General features: G+C 42.0%; 1 protein-coding gene across 2 annotated transcripts; it reads right to left on the bottom strand.

Annotated features, from left to right (window-relative positions):
- Window positions 1–1,677: 1,677 nt before the first annotated feature.
- Window positions 1,678–23,864, bottom strand: DTL (denticleless E3 ubiquitin protein ligase homolog). Of its 2 annotated transcripts, none has more exons than XM_052686020.1 (15): window positions 23,649–23,864; window positions 23,389–23,514; window positions 22,607–22,705; window positions 22,210–22,271; window positions 21,998–22,118; window positions 21,514–21,579; window positions 20,651–20,766; window positions 19,801–19,874; window positions 18,383–18,486; window positions 17,650–17,754; window positions 14,966–15,078; window positions 11,058–11,147; window positions 9,176–9,314; window positions 4,359–5,194; window positions 1,678–3,192 (listed from the first exon to the last, which is right to left on the bottom strand). In XM_052686020.1, the coding sequence occupies exons 1-15, from the start codon at window positions 23,776–23,778 to the stop codon at window positions 3,127–3,129; spliced, it is 2,247 nt and encodes a 748-aa protein (XP_052541980.1). In that variant the 5' UTR covers window positions 23,779–23,864; the 3' UTR covers window positions 1,678–3,126. The 2 variants fall into 2 exon arrangements, with proteins under 2 accessions (XP_052541980.1, XP_052541973.1); XM_052686013.1 differs by having other exon boundaries at window positions 23,658–23,864.
- Between the last annotated feature and the right edge of the window lie 55 nt (window positions 23,865–23,919).

Here is a 23,919-nt window from a genome sequence, read left to right as displayed (position 1 = left end):
CGAGAGGAGAAGTACAACATAAAGTTGACTCCTCAAGGTGAATGAAAGACAGTGGCTTTGTGTTAATGCTGGTAGAATGACTACAGTAGTACTTTGGTATGAAGGAATGGAGCGCTCCCTTCACTGTTTTACATAGACTTTTGGAATAGTTTGATCTTGTGTATGTGGAATCTATTAAGCTCATTAAAGAGACCAAGAGATAATGCAGTCTCATATCTGGATTTCTTACATATTGGATGAAAAGCCTATAGTAGTAGAAGTATCTTAAACCTAAATAAATAAATAAATAAATAAAATAGTCTGAGCTAATAACTGAAAGATAAACAAATTCAAAATGCAAATCAGAACCTTCTCACAGCGAGTATTGCACCTCTAGAGTAATTTATGTACAGGTGTAATGGAACTATCACCCGTTGTCTTTAACTCAAGAGTGAACTAAGAAATGCTGTAACTTAAGCAGAGTTAAAGATGTTATGCTGAAGTTAATGCAACAGGGTATTTGAACTTTGTTATGCATATCTAAGTCTAACTACCTGCACTAGCCTAGGGTAATAGGTCTCCTGTCATAATCTTGCTGTATTTTTAGTCCTTGGAAAAACCTGCAAGATGTGTAAGATGAGACCTGCATATATATAGTTTGGGAGACTCCTCTCAACCATGGAGTAGAGTTTTTTATCAAACTTTCAGAAAGATAATTTAGAGATATGGCTTGCTAGCTCAGAACAGCTCATAGCCCTTGATACTTAGTTTGACAAGTGTCTCAGGGAAAGCACAACTTATCTTAAAACTTAACTTGAAATGTGATTTGTACATGTGATTCTTCTTCTGTGCTCCTGCAGTCATTATTTTATCACATTGAGATCAAGGCACTTTGACACAGAAGAATGTAAACTTCAGTTATTTTACTTTTTTTGGCTCGGAAACAGGCTGGCAACAGCTTAAGGGGAAAGAAATTACAGCTGATGGTCCAACAAAACAAATTGCTCCGCTAAACAGGTACTATTTAAAAGGAAAAAAACTCACATTCACAGTTAAAATTATTCATTTAAGAGGTACACCATCAGTGTAAATCATCACTAGGCAGCTGTTTACAATATGAAGAGGTAACATTTTGGGTGTAGAACTTTCCTGCCAGAGGAAAATATTGTGAAAGATATGGCGGAACATAAAACCCTATCGCTGTTGAAATGGCTGACAAAACACTCAAATACTTTGAGAGGGTCCACATCTGCTTATTTTGCAACAAGTAATTTACAAGCTGAATAGAAAAATCCTGCACAGAAAACTGGCTGTAGGCAAGCTAAACAGTTTCTCTGATTAATTGTAATTAAGACAGAATTAAATTGCAAACCTTCTAGGTTGCCTCTGTTACATTTCTTTGCTACTTCCATCTACACAAAGTATGTTAATATTAAACTAACAGATTTTTTTATTCTTGTTCTACTCAAGTTATTATTAATTCAGAAAATCAGTTTAAAAAACATTTTTTTAAAATAAAGAACTATAAAAAAGTGTCCAAAGAACTACACTCTCTTTCCTGCTTTCTTCTAACTTAATAACATCTCCTCAAAGCTCATACAATAATGGCTTGTAATTTAGTAAACAAGAGGAAGTTTTCCTGGTCCTTATACATAGTAAGTGCTCCTACTAAAAGCTGCAGCTTGATGATGACTGGTATTTGTTTTTTTTTTACCCATTCACTTTTGCTTTGTAGCTGTGAGAGAACTTTTACAAAAGCCAGTTTCTTTCATGTCATTTATTTTCTTGCAAAATACAATACACAGCAAATAAACCAGGATCTTAATCCTTTCAGCTACTGCACTTTTCAATGCTGTGAAGTAGGTGGGAAAACTTCAGTCAGAAATCATGGGTTAGTTGGAACACATCCCCTTTAAATACCTCAGCACTTCTGCAGCAGAAAGACTTAATTGGGATTGTAGTTTTTTATTTATTTTTAAAGTTTATAGAAACCATCATACCAAAAGACAGAGTAAATACTCAAATCTAAGATACAGATCTTCTACAAGCTACCCCTGTGGAAACAATGACCTTGGAATCAGTATCATTAGCCAGCAGGCCAGTGAACTTATTTCAGCTAATGATCTTGTTCCACCAGTACCAGTGATGACTTCAAGATGGCAAAGCACGTAAAACTTTAATCTGTAAACTTTGTGAAGTGCTTTCTAAAATGTGAAGTGGCCCCCCATTTACAAGCTATTATTTAATAAATACCATATTATAAAAGTGTCATAAAGGTATTTTACAAGCAGTTATTAATGTCTTTGCCTCAGGCTAGATCTGTAAGAAGTCACCAAGCAACCAGTTGTTATGGAATGCTGTTTGGCAATAATTTTTGAAACACACCTTGCCCATATTTTATTTCAGAGAAGTGACAAGCTGTTGGCCTCTACAGCTCTAGTGCTAATGGTCCAAATGCCAACTATGTTGGTAATTACTGAAGTTTTCAGCCTTTGAGGAAGAAAGCAATGGCAAGAAAAGTAAAGGCATTAAGTTTTCGATTATACCCTCTCTTCTTTTAGACTATAATCACCAGTTGTGCCATTGAATGGAGATGGACACAAGGGCATTTAAAATTCTTTTGTATTTATACATTCAAAACCTCCTTGCTGGAATTGAGTAGATGGTGCTGTAGGAGGACTAACTGGAAATGCCATTCAGCACAAAGTAGTTCAGCTCTTCCTCCAGAATGGGCTTCTGGACATGCAACATTTACTTTTCTGGAGGGCACAATGTCTCACACAGTATTCTTAAACAAAGAAAGTTTCAGTGGCAGACTAGTAACATTGAAGGATAAGTTTCATGTGCCTGTCAGCATATGCAGTTGCTCTCTTTATAACAGTTGTCACGTAAAAAATTCTGTTTTCTCTATCAAAATGATCCGTTACCTGACATGAATACAAGAGCAGGAATCTCTACATATCATGCATATCTTCCGTGCTCTGATGATTTCAAGTGTTAATAGGCTTTAAAACAGAAGTTTACCAATGTCCAACAACAAACTGTGTAATGCTGATGTATTGCTCTGTCAGTTGTGCTAAATCTGGTCTCAGTGCCACAGCGTCAACACCCAACATCATCAGGTGCAACAACCGCACACTACTTCAGTCAATTCTGTGGCTTTCTGTGGAAGTATGTGCAGATCTTCCTCATGGAAACTGAAGTGGTTACAGCCTGTAAAAAAAACAAAACCAACAAGAAATGTTTCTGAGTTAACAGTTTGTACGCTGCATAATTCTTAAAGTCTCCCCTCCATCACTGCTCCAGTTTGCGTTGCTTCTTAAATAAGATAGTAAATGACAGGTTCTTTACTGTAATCTGTTTCTCTCACAGATAAGAAGCTTACTACCTACAGGAAACACAGTCTAAAAACTGGGTTTGTCTGACTGCAGCTCCACCTTCCCTACAGGGCTGTGGATCTCCGAGATGCAATGGATCAAGGAGTGCTGCACAACAGAGGCCACTGGCATCCCAAAATTAGAGCTAGAATATACAATGTGGGAGAGATAATTCTTGTATGGTAATCATTCTCCGGGGCAAATCTTTGTCTTATGTTTAAGCAGGTACACTGTAAATCACAAGCACTTGCAGGTTTTCTTGCTACCACTACAAGATGAAGAGTTCAACTGTTGTAACCCAAGGTGTGGTGGTTTGCACACTTCACACCTTGTAGAAGTGCTGAAGGAGATGTGAGATATTTCAGCAAAATAAACCTTAAACATGGCAATAACTTCTAATATCAAATATTCACTTGAAAGTATAATGAAAATACGACAATTGGAAATTTACTTGCAAAATAGTGAAATAATATCCAGTAAAAGAGGCTTTAGGACCTAGAACCCAATTAGCTCATTATTTTAACATGGGTAAAAAACTGTTTTGCTGCTTGGGCTGGAATAAAATTTCACTCTTTCTTCCAGCGCTAAAGCGGCTTTTCAGTAATATAAACATGCAGATGTGATGCTGAACAGTAGATCTGCCAGGAAAGGTGCTGCCATTTGCTTCTCAGAGAAGAGCTGTATTTCAGGAGACAGCCACATCCTTCAAACATCCAGCTGGGAACTATGAGGATTTCTTAGCTCCTGTGTGCACTAAGTTCTTTTCAAAGGAGGTACAAGACCATCTTAAGAATTCTCCTCCTGCATGGAGGGGATTAGTATTTCGCAGCATTAATATACCTAGATTATTAGGTGAGAAATCATCTCTCTTGTCCATAATCAAGGAGAACAGACAATTCTCCAAATGTTTGAGTAAGAGAGATCTGACCATGTGTAGGAAGGGGACAGTGGTAGCTAGAGATAAATTCTTTCGTTACCACTGTCCCTGATCATCCTACTTACAGTTTTCGGTGAGGTGGTCACTACTGCAGCCTCTTGACGTTTTGCGCTGGAGTTGTAAGATGATGGGGGGCTGCCAGCTTTGCCAGTCCGCAGCTTCTCTCCCAGAGCAGACAGCCAGTTTTTTCTTTCTGGTGAACTATTCTCTTTATCTACTACATCTGAGTCTCTCTCGCAGGGAGACTGCAAAACAAGAGGGGGAGTTTGAGTGCTGGATGGATTAACAAGGCTTCCAGAAAAAGAAAGCTCTTTTGGGCTGTGGCTTGATTCTTCATTATCCAAGTCAGCCAGATTTAGAGAGCCCTCATCACAAGCTCTTTGGCCTGCAGCCAAGTGACATAAATTTAGCTTGGACTTCTTAGCCACATGGTCCAGTTCAGTCACACAGCTACAGGCCTGCAGACACTTCTGCCCCGCTTCATCTTCCTTGCTGCAGTCCAGTCTTCTCTTGGCACGCTTTTCAGCCTGTGAGTATTGTGCTTTAGGAGTGCTAGGTGTTTCCAAGAGACTTTGTGTGACTTCTGCCAGGGCTTTTCTAGGGGAAGGTGTCTTTTTTCCAACTTCTGGGGAAGAGCATGGAGTCCTGGCAATCCAGTGTTTAATGGACATTTTGGAGGAAGGCACCAGTTTGGGAGAAGCACGTGGGCTGGCTCCACTCAGCTTTGCTGGTGTACAGACTGCCGCCATTTGAGTTTTGAAAGAGACTGTTGGAGTGTTTGTAGAAAGAGGAAGGTCTCCAGAATAACTGGGAGCACAGGCAGCTGGACGTGGTGAGGAAGCACATGGGTTGCCCACTGAGAAAGCCTTGGCAGGAGTATCCTGTGGGCTGGCTGAATGTCCTAATGGAGCAAAAATAAGCGGTCTAATGAGGAACACAGAGCAGCAGATTAAAGACAGCCCTTTCATAAATACCTGTCCCAGCTAGGAGATTAATTCAGTGCTGGCCCTGATTCTCAGATATACCTTGCTGAATTAGATTGCATGGATGTTTCTTTTATCAGTTAAACTGATGCAAGTCCTCCTTAGAATCCTGTATCACTTGGCTAAGTATAACACAGTACGTTGGTTTAATGTCTGACTTTTATTTTTTCTATGACTAGAACCCTTACTTAAGCTGCAGCTGAGGGACTAATGGATAGAAAAAACAGATATTGAATCTTCTAAGTTTTCTAGCCTTGCTGGCAGCTTTGCAATAGCTCAGTCCAGACAGCTCTGTTTTGGGAAGCTGCCTGAAAACAAGGCTGGCTCTCTATCTGTAGCTGGTCAGCCTATCTGCCCAATCTTTAACAATTTCATGATTGAAAGAAGAGACAAAGGTACTGTAAGCAAGTCCCATAGCTAATTACACCAGGAAAGCTTTATTCTGCAATGCCATACCATATGAACAGTGCTCCTAGTCAAGTGTCAATAATTGCAATTTTTTAAGATTAAAAAAAAATGAGAATGGGAAAGTATATACTTTCACCTTCTTGTCTTTTTGATGGAGTATTTTCTGCAGTGCTATACTGGGACAAAGATGGTAGTTATTTACCACACCCAATGACATGTGAGAAATTCTTCACCTCCCCAGCAAGGATTTAAATTCCCACGAAAATAAAAATCTGTCACTGGATTTCTTTAAAACAAATGATCCCCAGATAAATACATCACAACGGCATTTGTGCTCACTAGTCCAGCTTTTAAAATCCCCTGCTTTTAAAGCAGAAGCTTCTGAAAACCCAGCTTATTAAAACAGTAGTCATTGGTAGCTTTACACCTAAGACCTCACCAAGGACCTTAACAGTAACAGTGGGAATCATATATAGCAAAGATCTCAGTCTGCAGCAGTATTAGAGAATTGTTTTATTTATAGGACCTTCCAACAGAGACACATCAACAGGTCTCTTAGATGCCTGCTTTCTCATTCATCTAACTTGGGGTGATGCAATTAAGTAGAATAGCATATTAATTTCTCCAAGCATTTTCACTCCTGAGCACAAGAACTCTGACTGCTTTGTTTTTTTCCAAAGGCTTAATCTGAACTCCTAATTTTCAACATTAGCTGCTGTAAAGTACTTCATTAGGACAATGAGAAATCTAGTGTGAATAACCTGACATTTTCTTTAGGATGTTGGGCTGTCTCACAAGTAACATGTCAAGTGAATACCTACATGACTCTTTCATGCCATAATAAGCCTCTTTTGATCTTTCCTTTTATTACATTATCCATCCCTTTAAAATAAAGGGCTGGTGCATGAGAGAAAAAGGAATATAACATCATATTAATGGATCCCTCTACAAATCACCTTAAAGCACAGAGAGAATTAAAGGCTCCTTTCCAGACAAAATGTGCTACTTCATAATAACTTATTTCAACTTGGACTAAGAGAAAATCACTGCCAAGATTAGGTCTCTTAATCTTCACTTTAATGAGCACTTACAGAACAATAATATCTCAGTTGGGAAACCCAATGCATTTTCAAAATTAAGCTCCTAGAGGTAGAAGAAAAGAAGCAAGCTCAGCAGTTCTCATTCTGTAATGACCATCTACAAATCTGTACAGCAGAAATGTGGCATGACCAGCTGGGTTTGAGCACTCTCAATCCCATAGCAGTGTGAAAGCTACACTGTGGAGACCCTGGATAACAGAAAAAAGCTGTTATGAGGGCTGGAGGGGCAAAACGCAAACTAGTTACATCCCCAAACTTAAGAGAAGGAAGATGAACATGAAGCTTTTTTGTAACTGCATACATTATTCAAGCTTCTGCTGAGCCAGTCTCAAGCTGTTTCCCTTCATGCTGCCACTCCACGTAGCACTGCGTGTTTCTGTATACTGTAAATATCTGCAGTCAAACTGCATAACACCAGTGCAGATATTTCCCACCTTCTCTGCTGCAAATTCTCTAGAATGGTATTATGAATCTCCAGATTTAAGAGTCATGAATTTTCCATGCGTAGGCCTGCTCCAGAAATTTGGTTACACAAAAGCATAGAGAAAGTACTGCAAATTAGGGAAATCACAGAATCAGTTTCCAAAGAAAAGGAAACTCTGCTTCCTATACTTCAAAATATAGGTCAACAGTTAATGCACATTCTCAGCCCCACAATTCATTTCACACAAATGGGTGGAAAACTACTTAGATCTCATCCCAGCAGGCCTGAAATACAACTCAGTTGTCAGCTCTGAATCAGTCTCTGCAGATAACTCCTATATTCTAACAGCACGTGCTTTGTGTTCAAGAGCCAAGGTCAGCAGGAAGCCTGCTGTTGTGTTTGCAGTGTCTGTGTACTTCCTTTTCCCTCCTGTGTTGCTTTAATGCATCAAGAACCAGGAGAAATAAGCTATTTTTCTACTATAATTGCCGAAGCTGACTTGTAAAGTTTTAGCATACAAATCACTTTAGATTTCAGACTTCTACACTAGACTCACATTTACTTCTCTTTTGCAGAAATTAATGCACAAAGTGTACTTCTCAGCCCCCTCTGAAGCAATGTGAACGCTCACACAAACCATACACCACCTACAGAGCAGAGCTGGCACTCTCCCTGCTATTGTCTTGCAAACTTCCTGCAAGACTATTACTCACTGGCAAAAGGTTAGATGTAATATTATCCAATTAGTGGGATTTGGAGACCTTCAGCCTTTATTTGTCTTAGCCAAAGTGAAATTCATTCAGAGAATGGCTAGAAAAGATAGGTAGAACAGAGGAACTCACATCAACAGCTGCTGGAAAGCTATTGTATTGCAAGTTTCAAAGCCACATTACAGAGCAGCTCTTCTTATTTCTCTTTGTCAGGGTTATTCGCCTCTCAACCACCCTACTGTAACAAAATGCAAGTTTCAGGCAAGTCAAAGTAACACTATAATGCACGATTCTTTTCTTTTCTCTGGGGTACTGCCCAGTGAACAGCTCCTCTTCCAAAGAGCACCAATAATTCACAACCAAGGCTCCACTACAGACATCTAGCTGAATTTTCCTGCTGGCAGTTCTTTAGATGTATTATCGTGATCTTGACCAACTTTAGACATTCCTGAGCGTGGCAGATCTGCCTGCTAGCTGTGAGAACATGCTGGATGGTTTGTCTGACCAGCTAGGCTTTGTAGAAAAGTAATGCATTTGAATTGATGGACATGATTGATCAATTTTGGAACATTAAGATTACATTGTGATTGACTACATGCATTTTTGAAGTACTTACACTAACTGCCATTTGTCTGCATGGACAGTCAGTTAAAATGAGACATAAAATTCATAGCAGCAGCAAAGAATGCTGCCCACAGTTTAACAACTGGGCAGGAGGAAAAAATTCGGAGTTCCCATGCTATGCCATCAGCCCTTTACCGGGTAAAATATGAAACTGGAAAAAGAACATGATCTTACTTCTCTCAGTTACCATTTGATGTAAAAAGAATATGACTTGCTGCTACAGCTAACAATCAAATCATTTTTAGCTGGAGCTGTAAGAATGCAACTGTGAAGCAGGTGATTCTGGCTTCCAGCTCCATTGGCTGAAGAAGTCCATGCACACATGACATCTCCTTTGGCCATTCAATTATCAAACACTGCTGATGCCCACTGAAGACCTGGCTGCCTGACCAGGTATATTAATAAATATTTACTTTGCAAGCTGGTCATGCAGAATTCAGCATACTGTAAGCTATTTCAGCCAGCTCATCTTAGTGGTAGTAGAAGTATTTACAAGTAGAAGTGTTTGGCTGGCTTTATGAACTATTGCCTAATATGAAAAAATAGAAGACTAGGACAAGCCAAAGGATTTCATTGGTGAGCAGCCAAATTTCAGAAGCCATGCTGCAGAGCAAGATATCACAGGGGCCTTACCTGCTCCATCTTGTTCTTCTGATTTCTTCTGTGTGACCCAGCCCACCAACCTGGCTCTGTTGGACACTGACTTTTCCTCCTCAGGACAACGTTGTAGGCGCCAGATCCTTACGGTGTTGTCATCAGAGCATGTGGCAATCTACAATACAAATGCACTTGGGAATGGCAAAGCACATTCTGTGGGTCACGGGCCAAATGAGCTAGGACAGCTACACCAAGCACACCATGCCAACATATATGCAGGGCGAAATCTGCTTGAGGAGGATACAAGATTTGTCCACTAAGCAAACAGAACAACCCAACTCTATTCCACTACTGTACCACAAACAAGTGTTTGCTTTGAAGGGGAAATCAGATCTTCTGGAGAAATCCCAGTCACCAGTAACTATATGCCTTGTACAGCTCTATAACAGAGGACAGCCTGCTCAGGAAGGGCCAGTGCATGTTTTGCAATTTCCATTGCTCAGTAGCTAAAAGAAGCCATGCTGCTTCTTGCACCTGCATCTCTGTCTGTCTGTTATTCAGGACCTTCTCTGCCTGGGGACAAACTTTCGCAACACATAGAGAAGGTGACATTGGAAGGCTGTTGCATTAGCCTTAGGCACTATCTCTACAGACTCAGATGTCAGCAGTATCTGGCAGAGAAACCAACCCTGCTGCAAACATTCACCTAGATTCCTGTTGTGGCTTCACGTGTTCCAAAATGATCTGTGCAATCTATTTCAAACAAGCAGTAGCATCTAATCTACTCTTATACAGCTCTCTTTGGACAGGTTATCTGGTGACTCACATGGGAATCAACAGCAAGAAGGAAATGCTGTGGCTGAAGATCACAGTAATCTTGGATAGAAAAGTACCTCTACTGTGACCTCTGTGACACCAGTATTACGCTCACAGAAAGCAACCTGGCCTCTCAAATCACTCAAAGCAGCTTCTTGACCTTTCTTAGCACAATGTCTTCACTTTCTTCACACCTCATGATCTGTACTGTGACTAATTTTTATCTGTGTTAGTATAGATTTTAAAGGCTGTATAGGTCTGCATTTCCAAACCATGATCAGGACTTTAGGTCACACAGACAACAGATTTCATCTAAAATACCAATTTACATACTATTGTGCATCTTACATAGCTAAAACAATTATCCTTGTTTGCCTGCAAGACTCCCACTCTCCTACATTGTGTAAAGCTTTTCTGAAGACCTAGTGCTGCAGTGAAAGCTGGGCCAAGTATCCAATTTGCTTAATAACACTGAAGTGCAAGGAACTATTACTGGGGCACTGTCTAGGATTAATTAGGATTACTTCTCATTTTGATCTAGATCAATCATTTAAACCAACATCTTCCTGCAATTCCCTTTCTTCTAATGATACTGACAATTTCACTATGAATTTTTGGGTGTATACACAAATATTTGTTAGGAAAACAGTTCTGAGTATAAGAACAGTCAGGAGGGAAGAGTCTACATGATTTTTGAAGAGCATACTCGTTACCACTCTGTACCAGACTGGTAGATATATCAGTGGTCAGGCAGCTATGTGTGGAACCACAAAGCAAGGCTTTGGCTTTTGAAAGATTCGATGAAATGGTTTCACAACTTTGCCTCTCACAGGTAGTAAGACAAGCTCTAATCAGAAGTCTTTGTTCATTTACAATTTGCTAAGACTTATCAAATAGTCCAAATTATTAAAGAATAACAAAGAAGTTCTGTTATATTCATGTAACAAGTTTGGTTCACTGCCCTAAAAAAATGAGCATGTTTGGAAATTATTATCTAAGAACTTCCTCCCAAATAAACAAATATTGCTGTAATTTTGAAAAGCAAATTTTGCCATAGCACATCTATTACTTGACGGTGAAGAAAGTTTTCCAGAAAACAAACCTTAGTGAAGTCTGAAGGACACCAAGCAATGGAGGTAACCTCTTGAGAGTGGCCAACAAGGATCCGTGGAGGCAGGCTGGGTTCAGAAACCTTTGAAATTCCATAGAAAAATAAATACAAAATCAGAAGACCACATACCACTAAGAAAGACCTTCACAATCCACCTGTGAGGCATACAAGACAGATCAGAATCATAGAATCACTAAGGTTGGAAAAGACCACAAAGATCATCCAGTCTAACCATCAACCCATCACCACCATGCCCACTAAACCACGTCCCTCAGTGCCACAAATGATAAATCCAATTGCCTTCTGCCTACAATCACAGTCCATTGCAGCTGAGAGGCAAACCCAGACCCCCATCCTTATTCCTTACTTCAAGGATTTCTTTCTGGCACTGGCTGCCTAGAGAGGTGTCACACCCTCTTGGGAGACACCACAGCTCTGCAACTGTGCAAAGGCAAGATTCTCTGTAAGACTGAATGCCTCAAAGCAAGGGAACACTTTCAAAGGGATGGTGTTAATAAGGACGGCTACTCCATGACAGCTGTTCAGTAGCCCATGTAGAACAAGTCCATATTTTCACTTCAGCACTTCGTGGACTACCAGAGATATCCCAACACTTCTTCTTCCTCAAAACACATCCCCAGACTGCATACTGTTGGCAATTTCTTCTGAGAGACAAGGACTTACAGGGTTCTAAGGATCAGTTCACATTCTACTGCTAAAGGTGAAGCAGCTGGTCAGCAATGAGAGGCACTGACTTGCCTGGAAACACTTGTTTAATTCCTGCTGCATGTGGGATTTCTGCCAGAGCTGTCAGCACAGCATACTGTGTGAAGTGGTATCTCTGTCTCTGCTAGGTAAGATGCTTAAAAGTTTGGGAAGATCACACTCTGAATGAGAATAGGTAAATATACTTACTGACTTCAGAACTGGTGGCTGCCAATCAAATGAGCCAGAGAACCTTTAAGAGTTGATTAAAAAGTTCCCTAAAGCACACGTGCTCATTAAACTTGGGTCCTTTTCTCTTTTACCCTTCATAGAAACCTTTTTCATTATTATCGTTAATCTTTGTTCTTACTTTACTCTTCAATTACAGCTTGTGTAAGTGAGATACAACTGAAGCTCAAGCATTAGGTAGCACATGGAAGAAAATACACACACATACACACATACATGCAGATTATATTCAAGTTAAGCATGCTTTCAGCAGAGAATCCGTTCCAGATCTGAGTCACCATTTTCAATGTGACATTATATGGGGAATTTATAAGGGGGATTTGCATACATGATAAATGAATGAACAGATCCTTTACTGTGTGGGAAAAGGAGTAGATGTTACATACAGGTTTCAAAGAGAGATGCAAAACATCAGGGAAGGCTTCTGATTTACCCATATGTTTTTTGTTGTGGAACCCCTTCTACAACAACCTGCATAACCATAATTGAATATCCAGCTTCTGCATCTTCAGCTTGTTCTGATATAAACAGGTTCTTCATAACTGGCCATGTTTTCTTTTTCCTGGCATTGCAAAGGCAATCACTGATTAAATATCCACTAACTGCCTTGTTCAGAGCATTCCCGTCTCTGACAAAATATGTAATGCCATAGAAACTCCCTATTTAGGGAATAAGTGACAGAGGTGCAGTGAACATCTTTGTTTATATTTAATAGCAGTGTTGCACTGCACACATAACAGTTTAGTAGTCACTGACTGCTGAAAGGAAAGCAGAGGAAGAGAATTCCTCCAGCTCCTGCCAAGTTGATGTTACCCTGCATTAGTATAAATTAAACCAGTTACACCCAACTTACCATTTTGTGAACCAAAGGATGGTGTGTTCATTAGAATATGAGGGAGGAGGAGGCTAAATGACACCACCCATTGTTGGGTGCTAGAAAAAAAATGCATTAGGAAGACCTTTGTATTTCCTTCTGTCCTTGGGATGCCAAAGTATTTAAGAGTCCGGAAACCTTCATTTTTAGCCTTGCTTTCTAAGGAATGGAGGCTTCTGCAATAAGAGATTCTATGATTCTAAGAGGGTTCAGAAGATAATGGAAGTACGGAAGTCCAAGTCTATAAAGCTTGTTTTAATTACCAGGGACATAGCTCATTTAGGTACCATTTTACAGAGAATAACTTCTCAGCTCCCAGGCTTTTACAGTCTTAGAGTTGTTTAAGAGCCAGTTCATTAATCAACGGACTAGTAATTAAAACAACCAACATAATAAAGTGAGCTTTTATTGTCTGAAAGTGATGTTATATGTCAAAGCAGACAGAAACAGTATCCTCGTCAGCAATACCTTCTAGCCACAGTATTCCTTGGGAATTGCTGACCCAAGTGCAAATTGGCATTGCTTACAAAGTTTCTCAAAGAAACAATCTGGGTAGACAATGTTTAGTTTTGTTTTTCTTTCTTCAGCAAGGACTTGGTCTGCCTTTCATGCTTCTCTGGATATGGAAAGTTAGCACTCTTCTTTGAGTTCTTTCCAACATTACCTGCTAATTGCTAGTGAAATATCTAAGCACATATTTTCAGTGCATAGTAAATCCTCATCCCAGAGAATGTACATATGTTTCAGTGTCACTAAAATCTGCCAACATTTAAAACAAATTAAGAAGGCTTTGAATATGGCAGATCAGAAAAATAGACTGAGTTTTGCTGAAAGTCCCACTTCCTAACATGACTATGGAATTAAAAGTGATTATCTGATGATTTACTTAATAAATATTCAATATGATCTGTCACCCACACACGATAGAAATAGACAATTCATATGAAGCAAATGCATTTAAATGTATTTGCTTAAACTTTGAGATGGTACAGTGTCCTTGAATGCTCTTGACCCAGTTCCAGCCTGCTTCCCACAGAAGTGCCAAAACATGTGAGTGCAGAATGCACAGCCCAAGTTTGCATAGGTATTTTTGCTGAACTCACACTGAAGTGAGAAAGGCTAAAATTACACTGCCTGACGTGGAACTGACCATGTTGCTGCACTCTGCTCCTGGGTAAGCAACTTAACTGCTTACAAGAAGTGTTCTTAGAAACAAAGGGACTACATGCTCAAACCATGATCAGTGCAGGGAGACTCACTGCCCTCAGAGCTTTGTATTGTATTTTCAAATGCATCATGAAAGGAATAACCAAGTCAGCATTTCCTGGAATTACCCCAAACCTAAGCAGTCACCTGTGACTTCTGTTTATTCTACTTGAGATAAGAAGTCCACTTTATTACCGAATGGCTGTAGACTATGCAGAACAGAACTTGAAGCATGCCTTATTCCGAGGTCCCTGCTTTTAACTTTGTGACATTTGCATTTCCTACACGTCAGTGCAAGATGCCAAGTGACTAAGCCTCTCAGCTGTCAGACAGTGCTTTGGAATTTTGCTGAAGGCTCCGGCTGAGCTCTTGCTGTAATACAAAGGCTTTAACTACTGTAAATTTGGTATGAAAAAAAAGTTAGTCTGAAGCAAGAGCTAGAAAAAGGAAGGAGGAAAAGAGCGCCCCTTAAATACTTGAAATTTCAGTTTTTTCTAACATACTCCATTGCTAAATATGAATCAAGAACTGTCTACTTGCCATAGCCATCTAAATCAACAGGATCGAAAGAAGACTGTACTGCCCATTAAAACAAGATTAAGATCAGCAACTTGCAATAAACAGCAGTGATGAGAGACACATTGATGGCAGGAGGTTAGCTCTATTTTACATTAAATAGTTAGATCTAGCCTTGACTGCACACTCTGGGCACAACATGCCAGGATCTAACCCTGCAATGCATTAAGCAGGAGTGAAGGCTGGGAGTGCCCTGTGTGAACATGAAAAGCAAATGAAACCAAAGAGCTGAGCAGATCTGGGCAGCCAGCCTGAGGCTACACACTTGGGTTTCTCCCAAATGTCTCACCTTCCAGATGTACGCGTTGCAGTCACTTGAGCCACTAACCAGGAACTGGTCATCTGGGCTAATACTGGATTTGATGTAAAAGGTAGAATTCTGGTGTCCGCTGAAAACCGCCACTGTGAGAAAAACAATGAAAATAAAAACAGCACTCAACACACAGCTGTGGGAGTTGGTTGCATAAGCAGGGCTGATCTGACAGGCTTTTCCTGCCTAGCCATGTATATTCTAGAGAAAGCAGTTGTACTGCTTCCTTGCTACAGGGCTGGGAGCTCCAGCTGGCAGGCAGCAGGAGGCATCACTCAATAGGAGCCCTTTGCATCTCCCTGCATGAAGCTGCTTTACCCAAAAGGTTCTCTTCATAGCATTATTAAAATGTGTTAGGTTTATCAAAGCTTCAGCTCCACTCATATGTATCACAACCAGGCCAAGACATCACCTGGGCTACCCTTTGCTGTTCTTCCCACTGCCACCAGCCAGCCCCACTGTGTTAACAAGGACAGTTGCACAGAAAGCTTCCACTGAAGAAACTAAGGCTATTCCTTTCCCTTGCTGCCAGCCTCTTTGTCAGCCAAACGTATTCTATGTCAGCTACACTCGTCAATCATCTATATTTAACGTCCCAGTAACACTTCACTTCAAGCCTCCAAATAGCTCCTGCTCCCTATTGCAAGCACCGGAAGAGTCAATGGCCAATGCAGGAGCTGAACGTGCATCTGGAGCACTCGGCCATGCTACACCCAGCCTTCTTATCAGGGTGGAAAGGGCAACTTTCCCGATTTAGCATCACGTGGGGCTGGCACGCCCTTGGCCAGCCCTGGCACAAAGCACTCAGAAGCAGGGATACCATGAATACTGTAGGCTCTATGAGAAGTTAGCAGTCAAAGACTTTCAGTCTCTTTTCCATTGTGATTTTGACAAAGGTGACCCACAGACTGGTTGCCTTTGGCTTTCTTTGAAACCTTGTGAGACTCCACAATGTACTTTGATTTTAACCTGCAGCTCTTTCCTTGCAGTAGTTACAGGCAAATCCTATTACTGAAGGATTTCCTCACGGCCCTCTTCCAACTAACACTGCTGTCCCGACATTAGATCGGAGCAGCTGCCATCTGGGTCCAGCCCAAATCAGGAGGCTCAGAGTCTTCCCAGCAGCTCACCCCAGCCATAGGCCCGTGCTGCCCTCTGCAGGAGGGCCAGCTCACTGATCCCCTGCCAAAGTCCTGTGCTTTTCAGGCAGCTTGATAAACTGAGGTTTCTGTCCAGGTTTTATTTGCTAACTTGTTGACACTAGTCAACAGAAGATGACAGCTAAACATAGAAGTAGGTGGCAGGGTGGCCTGGACCTCTGAGAGAAACTGTTCTTGGGAATAGAATATCCCAAGTTGTAAGAGATCTATAACAATCATCAAGTTCTACTCTCAGCTCCATACAAGAACATCCAGAAATCTGATCTTATGTCTGAGAGCATTGTCCAAATGCCCCCTGAACTCCTGCAGCTGGGGCTGTGCCCACTGCCCCGGGCAGCCTGTGCCCATCGCCCTCTGGTGCAGACCCTGTCCTAACTCCCAGCTGCCCCTCCCCTGACACAGTTCCATGCCGTTCCCTCAGCCCTGTCGCTGTCACACAGAGCAGAGCTCAGCACTGCTCTCCACTTCTTGTGAGGAGCTTTAGCTGCCATTTGGCCTCCCCCTCAGCTCCTCTGCTCTGGGCTGAGCAAACCCAGGGACCTCAGGCACTTCTCACACACCTTGCTCTCCAGACTCTTCCCCATCTTTGCAACTCTCCTTTTGAAGAAGGGACAGACCAGGGGAGTATTTCCACATCTCAGCAGCAGCACACAGAGCTTAAATCAACAAATGACCTATTAATATCTAATACTTGCACTACTTCTCCACTTTGGCAGCATCTCCCCTCAACTGACTGCTTTCCTGAAGAGCATACAGAAGAACACATTGTTCATTTAATTTCAATTAACTGGAAGACTGAGAAAAGGCAATGGAAACTAAATCATATGTCTGTTTGGAACGCTTTTAATAAGATTGGCTGCTTTCTGAGAAGCAGCCACTGGCCTATGACAAAGAAGTTTTAGTGCACCAAAGTCTGCAAAACATCTTGCTGATGTAAAGGTCACAGACACAGAGCTGAAGGAATCTAAAAAGCTGGAAAAAGGCAAAGCATCTCCACAACTTGCTGGGGACGCTTTCTCCCTGAAACTGCCACAAAAATTAAATTTAACAGACACCTTAATATGTCTGAGTATAGTCTAAGAGGTGATCCCTCCTTAGCTCTGATTCAGAGCTAAAATCCTAAGAGGTCAGAGTGAAAGATTCAAAACTGCTACAAGCAGGCAGTGAAACTTGTCTTTCTATGCTCTGTAATATCTCATTAGCAATGCCAGTTATCAGTCCATAACACAGTCCTCACTTCTGAGCTGCCTGGCAAAACTGCTCCACCAGGGTTCCAGCAAGTGCTGTGAGCACCTAGGGCTGGAAGCAAGCTATTTGCATCTATGCCGACACATTGCTCACAGCTCTTACAGTGCTCTTTTCCCTGCTGATCAAGACCAACTTTGAAGCACGGGAAAGCCAGCTGCTTGATTTTAGTAGATACCTACTCTTGTGGATCAACTCAGGAACCTTATTGTATGCAATACTATTTTTACAGGTTATTTCCTCTGATATTATTCTTACCTGGAAAGGACTTTAAACTTGTCATGTTGAACATGTAGATACTGTCATCAGTGCAGTTAGCAAACAGATTAGCACCAGTGGAATCCAACAAGAGACTAGAATACCCTAGAGACAAAGAAAGAAATATTCCCAGTAAATAACTCCACCAAAACATTTTGGAAAACAGGCATTGTCTAAGAAATGTCCAGAGAGGGAAATTTGGAAAGGATCTCTGTCACATAGGAGATTGTCATTGGAATGATCACTTGTTTGCCAGAACACTTGCTGGAGAACAAAATGTTTTAGCACAACATTGACATTTTCTCATGAGGATTCAGAGCGCTATTGAGAGAATTCTCAATTTCAGAGCAGGCAAACAACCTATTTGATAGTTTCGAGTGGGTATCAGGAACATCCAGTTGTAAAGCAGAGGTTAAAAATACACATAAATCCTCATGTTCGGTGGCATTGATGGCAAGTTATTTCAGTCAGCTCCTTGAAGATTTCCCTCATGTTTTTGGGACTAATACTGACCATTACTACATCAGGATGGTTATTAGACAAGTCACGAACAATTACTGTGTTGTATTGTAAGGTGCCAGGTACAAAGTCAGAGCAATACGAACAGTATCGATTTTATACCAAACAGTTGCAAGTATTGCTCTGCTCTCAAAGACTATGATGTAAAAACCCACCCTTTCTGTTGTCTTTGCAAGATACAGTGCAAATAGAATTGAACCAGCCAATAACTTACCAAGTTTGCGAGTGCTGGTGCCAGGATAGAAAAAAGACTTGAAAGGCACAGGATCCTGCCGGTAAGCAGTATAGTTCTTGCGCAAGTCCCACACTTTGATCACACTGAAATATATGAGCATAGGTGTCTACAACTTGCCAAAAGTCCAACCCTCTTTTGCAGTGCAGACAGAGCCTTCTAAATGCACAGGAAGACAGGTTGCTCATTAGTAAGGAATGCCCAGTGATGGCACAACGGAGCGAGAATAGAGCAGAGATGTGCTGAAAGCACAATTGTTCTGCTAAGCACGGATGAGGAAGCAGCATTGTTTTGTGTAACTAACACAACACAAAACACAAACCCACAAGCCAACTTTCCTCAACTAGCAAAAGGACATAACAAGGATGCCATTATATTCTGGTTTTTTTAAATAAAGCTCTTTGAGGTTTCTCTTGCTGTCTAGGAGCAAGCCTCTATCATGCACCATGGGATGTAGAGTCAGTATTATGTCTCAGGAAGGCTCTGGCCACAATGAAACCTGCTATATAACCAAAGCCTGAGAGACTAATCTCTGTGCTAAACAGCAAGACATTTTCCTGAGCTCCAAGATGCTGCAACAGATCTGGCATCTAATAGAATGCATCCTTTGTAACTCGACACAACATTTTCTCAAGCACACCTGCACAAATTTAAGGCTTCCCCTTATTCCCAATCTTCCCCTTGCATCCCAAAGCAGCTCCTTGTCTAACAATAGTCTGCTTACTTGCCATCCAACGGGTCCGTGAAAATAAATAGAGATGATGGGAACTGTTCTCATACTGCCCCATAGCTAGTGACACTAAAATGAATATTTACCATTTAGGCACAATTTGTTCCAGCACAGCAATCTTGAATAAGAAAGGAAAGCACTATTCAGCTTTGGCAATGCAAGCAGGTAGCAAGTTCTGTTAACTCTACCTAATACTAGGGCTGCCCCAAAAGTAATGCATTCTACTTATTATGTTGGCCCATGGTATCAGAGGAGCAGGAGTCCAAATGATGGATGTGAGCAGAGTGAAGCAGTAAGAGATATGTTTCAGCAGTGGCAACAGCAATAGAGGTCACCTCTACTGGTGCAAATATTTGGTGCAGATGGGCGAGGCGTGCAGGATCCTGTTCATCACTGGGAAAAACACATAGCTAATGGTGGTGACTATGTTGGAAAGTAGTGTTTTGTAGCTGAGAATTTGCTCTATCAAATAGTGTGACTGTGCTCTACATACCTGTTATAGTTTTCATGGAAATAAACAGGAGGCATTACTTCTGGAGCAAGCTATATAGTAATTGTAGCTTTGTGAGCCACTGTGATCTTAGGAAAAAAAAAATGTCTCCCAATCTTTCTGTGTCACTAAGAAAAACAGGCAGAAAAGCACGGAAAAGTAGGCATCTTCTTTCCTTACCCATCAACAGCTCCTGCAGAAATAAGAGTATGCTCGTCTTGAAGCAGCACCACAGTTACACTCTGCTGGAAATCCTTGAGGAGAGAAAAAAGAACTTTGTTTATTTTCAAGGTCAGCAGCGTCTTGCTGCTAAGTTGAAGGCCAAGTGAATATTGAGGACACCACCTCTCAGCCAATCTACACTTCTCTTGGCTGTAGACCAGACTGAGTTTTGCTCTAGAATTAGCCTGAGCTTCTTGGGCTCCCTCCTGCCAGTTTGCTTTGTGTTCTCCAGCAAGCTGCTCGCTGCAGGCAGGAGAAGGTGGAATACCAGATTTCATTTAGGAGACAATAATCATTTAACCCTGCTTAGCAGTGTGGCTAAAAGACCCACAGGGAGTGGTCAGCATAAGATTACACCTCACAGGTCAGAGATAAGAGAGTTCCATTGGAGAGGTTAATAGATGAAATAGGAGATCATATTCAGGAGAGGCTGTTGTTTTCGTGGTCATATTTGGGAGGTGTAATGTGGAAGAAGTAAGAAGGGAAAGAAAGGAAAAAAAATTGGAGCCCTTCCTTCTCACCCTTCGAAAACAAAAACTGTAGCCACTCCTTTCCTCTCTGGAAAAAAAAAAAGATGTATTTTCACATGGCATTTACACAAAGATGGCTCTGATAGCATGTGCGTTATTAGACAACAACATCTAAAATTAGCCAGAGCAAGTGATCATGACACAAAAACCCAACTCTGCAAAGACAAATTAGTGTTTACAGAATTCAAGCCAAATATCTCTCACTGCAATTACTTAGGAAGGCCACTATGCATAACACTGTCCTCAGAGCAGAGGTCTCCTGTCTTCCTGGCACATACCACCAAGGGAGCAAGTCCTCTCAGGTTCTGCCTCTTCTTCCTCAGCTTGGAAGGAGTCTGCTTGTCAACCACGTTGTGTGCTCCGCTGATTTGATTCACCTGCCTGTAAAATCCATCTGGAAGACAAATACATGTAAATTGTTAGCTTCTATGCCTATTTAATCTTGCCACCATTTTCATGTAACAGGCAGCAGCTTGGAATAAATCCCAAAAAAGCAGCTGAGACGAGCTTTCAAAATCTATTAGTAATGTATTCTGAAAACATCAACTGCTACTTGTGTACAAGAACTATGAGAACATGTTCCAGAAAACTGCTGGTGGAAGGAAACTGAGAAGTACGAGGGCATGAGCTGACTGGTGACGGAGAAGTTCCAGGAAGCAGGAGAAGAGTAAAACAATCACCCTGCACTTAGGCGTTCCCATAACACCTTCAGTCGCTCCCAGGACTCACAATCTCCTTTGCTCCTTCCTACACTGGTAGGAAACTTTTCAGCTTTGATTACCTCCTCCCCACCACCAATGACTCTGAGTGAATTGCTCTCACCCAGCCCAGCTCAGTGCTGTCCTACACAATGATGTGTTTTGTACAGCCTTATCTCTTTAACAATACACAGGGTATTATCAGGGCAACACAGACATCAAGCTGCCAGTCTGAGAGAACTGCAAAGTGAAAAAACATGTCTAACATATTCTAGCTATTCCATACTCTCACTGTACTAAGGCAGTCCCTGATTACCTGATAATCTTCTTACCTAAGTATTGCCTATGCTGTAATCAAAAGCATTACTCCAGTAAGTCCATTGGAGCACTATTTCTACACGAGCTATGGAGCTTTATTAATACATATCTGAAAGTTCAATTACCTTTCTTGTTGCATCTGGTGTCCCAAACCATGATGTTTCCATCTCTGCCTCCGGTACAGAAAACAGCTGAGAAAGAGAGAGCTATTAATTCCCAAAAGCTGAGAAACTGGATCCAGCATAATGCCATCTATGTGCCCCTAGAACTACAATGATCAGGCCTTTGGTGCTTTCTGACTAGTTTCCTTATAGTCTTTCCTTAGTGCAATCGTAGGAAAAAATTGCTTACGAAGAGTATTTCCAGATTTATGTTTGTAAGTAAGGTGTAAGTGACTTCAATGCCATGTCTTAAAATTGCCTAAGATCAGAGATGTGCAGACATCATCAGATCACTGCAGGGTTACAACGTTGATTAGGTTGCTGCTTAGCCCACCTGTGCTATGTGCAACCAACAGATTCCAAAGCCCTTTTTTAGCCCCATAAGGATAGAAGTTGTAGTGGGAAAGAAGAAGGACAAAAAAAAAGTCAGGAGGGAATGCCAATTTACCTTTCTCAAACCTAGAAAAAGCAACTGACTTGAGGCTACACTGGTGACCTTTGCATATGCCAAGCAGCTCCCCAGCTCTCACGTCCCACACCTTGGCTGTCTGATCTCCTGAAGCAGTGACCTTCAGAGGAAAGAATAAAAAGCTTTCATCATATTCTGCACACCACTGCCAAAGCATTAGGAATAAACTTAGATAGGAAAAGGCTTCTTACAATCCTGTGCTCTCCAGGTACCCAGGCAAGGTCAAACACAGCATTTGAATGAGCCTGCCATTCTGACAAGAGAACAAAAGCCATAATTAGTTCAGTGCACGTTCAGTTCAGCACTACACTATGGTATTTTGCAGGAGGCTAATGAACATCAGACATCAGGAGCTGAAAATAGGTTACTTGTTAGCAGCTTCCCTCAGGCATGGCAAACACACAGCTATTCATCTCCCATTGCTTTTGTAAGAGCACACTCACATGGCTGCTCTGTAAACAGGTCTCTGCAAAGTGTGAAAAGATGCAAGTACTTCCCAGATTAAGTTTAAACAGCCTGCATAAAGTTTCCTTTGGTTCCACCACATCCCATACTTGTCACTTCAAATGAATATCATGTAATACTTACCCTTAGAGATCAGTTTGGTGGTATTTTGAGCTTCAGTATCATACAGTCTGACAAATCCTTCTTCATTTGCAACTGCCAATACATGCTCAAAATTTGAGGCTGTAAAGAAATTTGAAATGTCTATTACAAGGCTGATCCACAGTTGTGCCTCTTCCCTTTGTGAGGGGAGTACAGGCACTTTAAGTGCGGCGCACACCAAACTGATAGCTGTAAAAAATAAAATAGCATTTACACAGCGATTTCCACTCTCAAAATGCAGAAATATTGCCAAGCATTTATTTCTAGACACTCCGTTCTGAAACTGTTGTATATGGGAAATAGAATGGGTCAAGGAGCAACTTCTAAGATAGTGCCCTCTTTCAACAGCATTGGTGACAGATCCTTTCCTCCATCTTTACGATCTATCCCCTTGGATGTTTTCCAAGTGCTTTCCTTGGATGTGAGATGGAGGAGCAGAAAGCTGCTTTGGAGAAAGGCATTTACAGTCTGATCGTTGGGTGGTCCCGCATGGTGCCAGTACTTGGACTTGATGTTTCTTATGGGTCCTTTGCAATTTGGGACAGTCTGCGATTCTGTAATAACCCCATGGCACAACCAGAATAGAGCACACCAGAGTTCTGCCCTAAAGGTCCCCAAGACTCAGCGTGTAGGACGTGGAGGCACACATTCCCTGTTACCAGCTCACACGAACATCAAACGCTGCCAACAGACCTTGAAACATCCAACAGAAACGAGTGTACAGAGGAACCCACACACCGCGACATTCCAGCACGTGGCCGTACCTGCAGAAAAGCTGCAGCCGAAGGGAGGGACGGGCATTCCGATTTCTCCGTAGGAGAGGTGATCATCTTCCCGGCTGCACTTATAGCCGTCCAAGAGATGCTGCAGGGGAAGCGGTGAAGACTGACCTGAAACGAGACAAGCGGACCGTGACTGCACCGGACTCTGCGATCCGGGAGGCCAAGGGCCCGGGTGCCGCACTCTCCGCTCCCAATTGCGGTGCGGACTCCCCGCACGGCAGCCCCCAGGGCGCGGTACACGCGGTACTCACGGTGCCCGGCGGCGCGAAGGAGCAGCGCGCGGCACAGCATGGCCAAGAGCCCGCGGACCGGCGGAGCGGTACCGAACTCCCGCCACCGACCGACCCGCCAAACGCATCTCCGCTCTCTCATTGGACAACAGCTACGCGCCGCGCCGCCCTCTCTCCGCTCGGATTGGCGGTGGAGGAAAGGCGGGGTTCCCAGACCGCGCCCGCACCGCGGCCTGTTGCGGGGAGGCGGGGCCGGCTCTGTTATCTGCGCGGGCGGAGGAGC

Source organism: Tympanuchus pallidicinctus, unplaced genomic scaffold (assembly GCF_026119805.1).
Source record: "Tympanuchus pallidicinctus isolate F22 unplaced genomic scaffold, pur_lepc_1.0 scaffold1, whole genome shotgun sequence".
NCBI lineage: Eukaryota > Metazoa > Chordata > Aves > Galliformes > Phasianidae > Tympanuchus > Tympanuchus pallidicinctus.
This window is presented reverse-complemented; position numbering and strand designations above follow the sequence as displayed.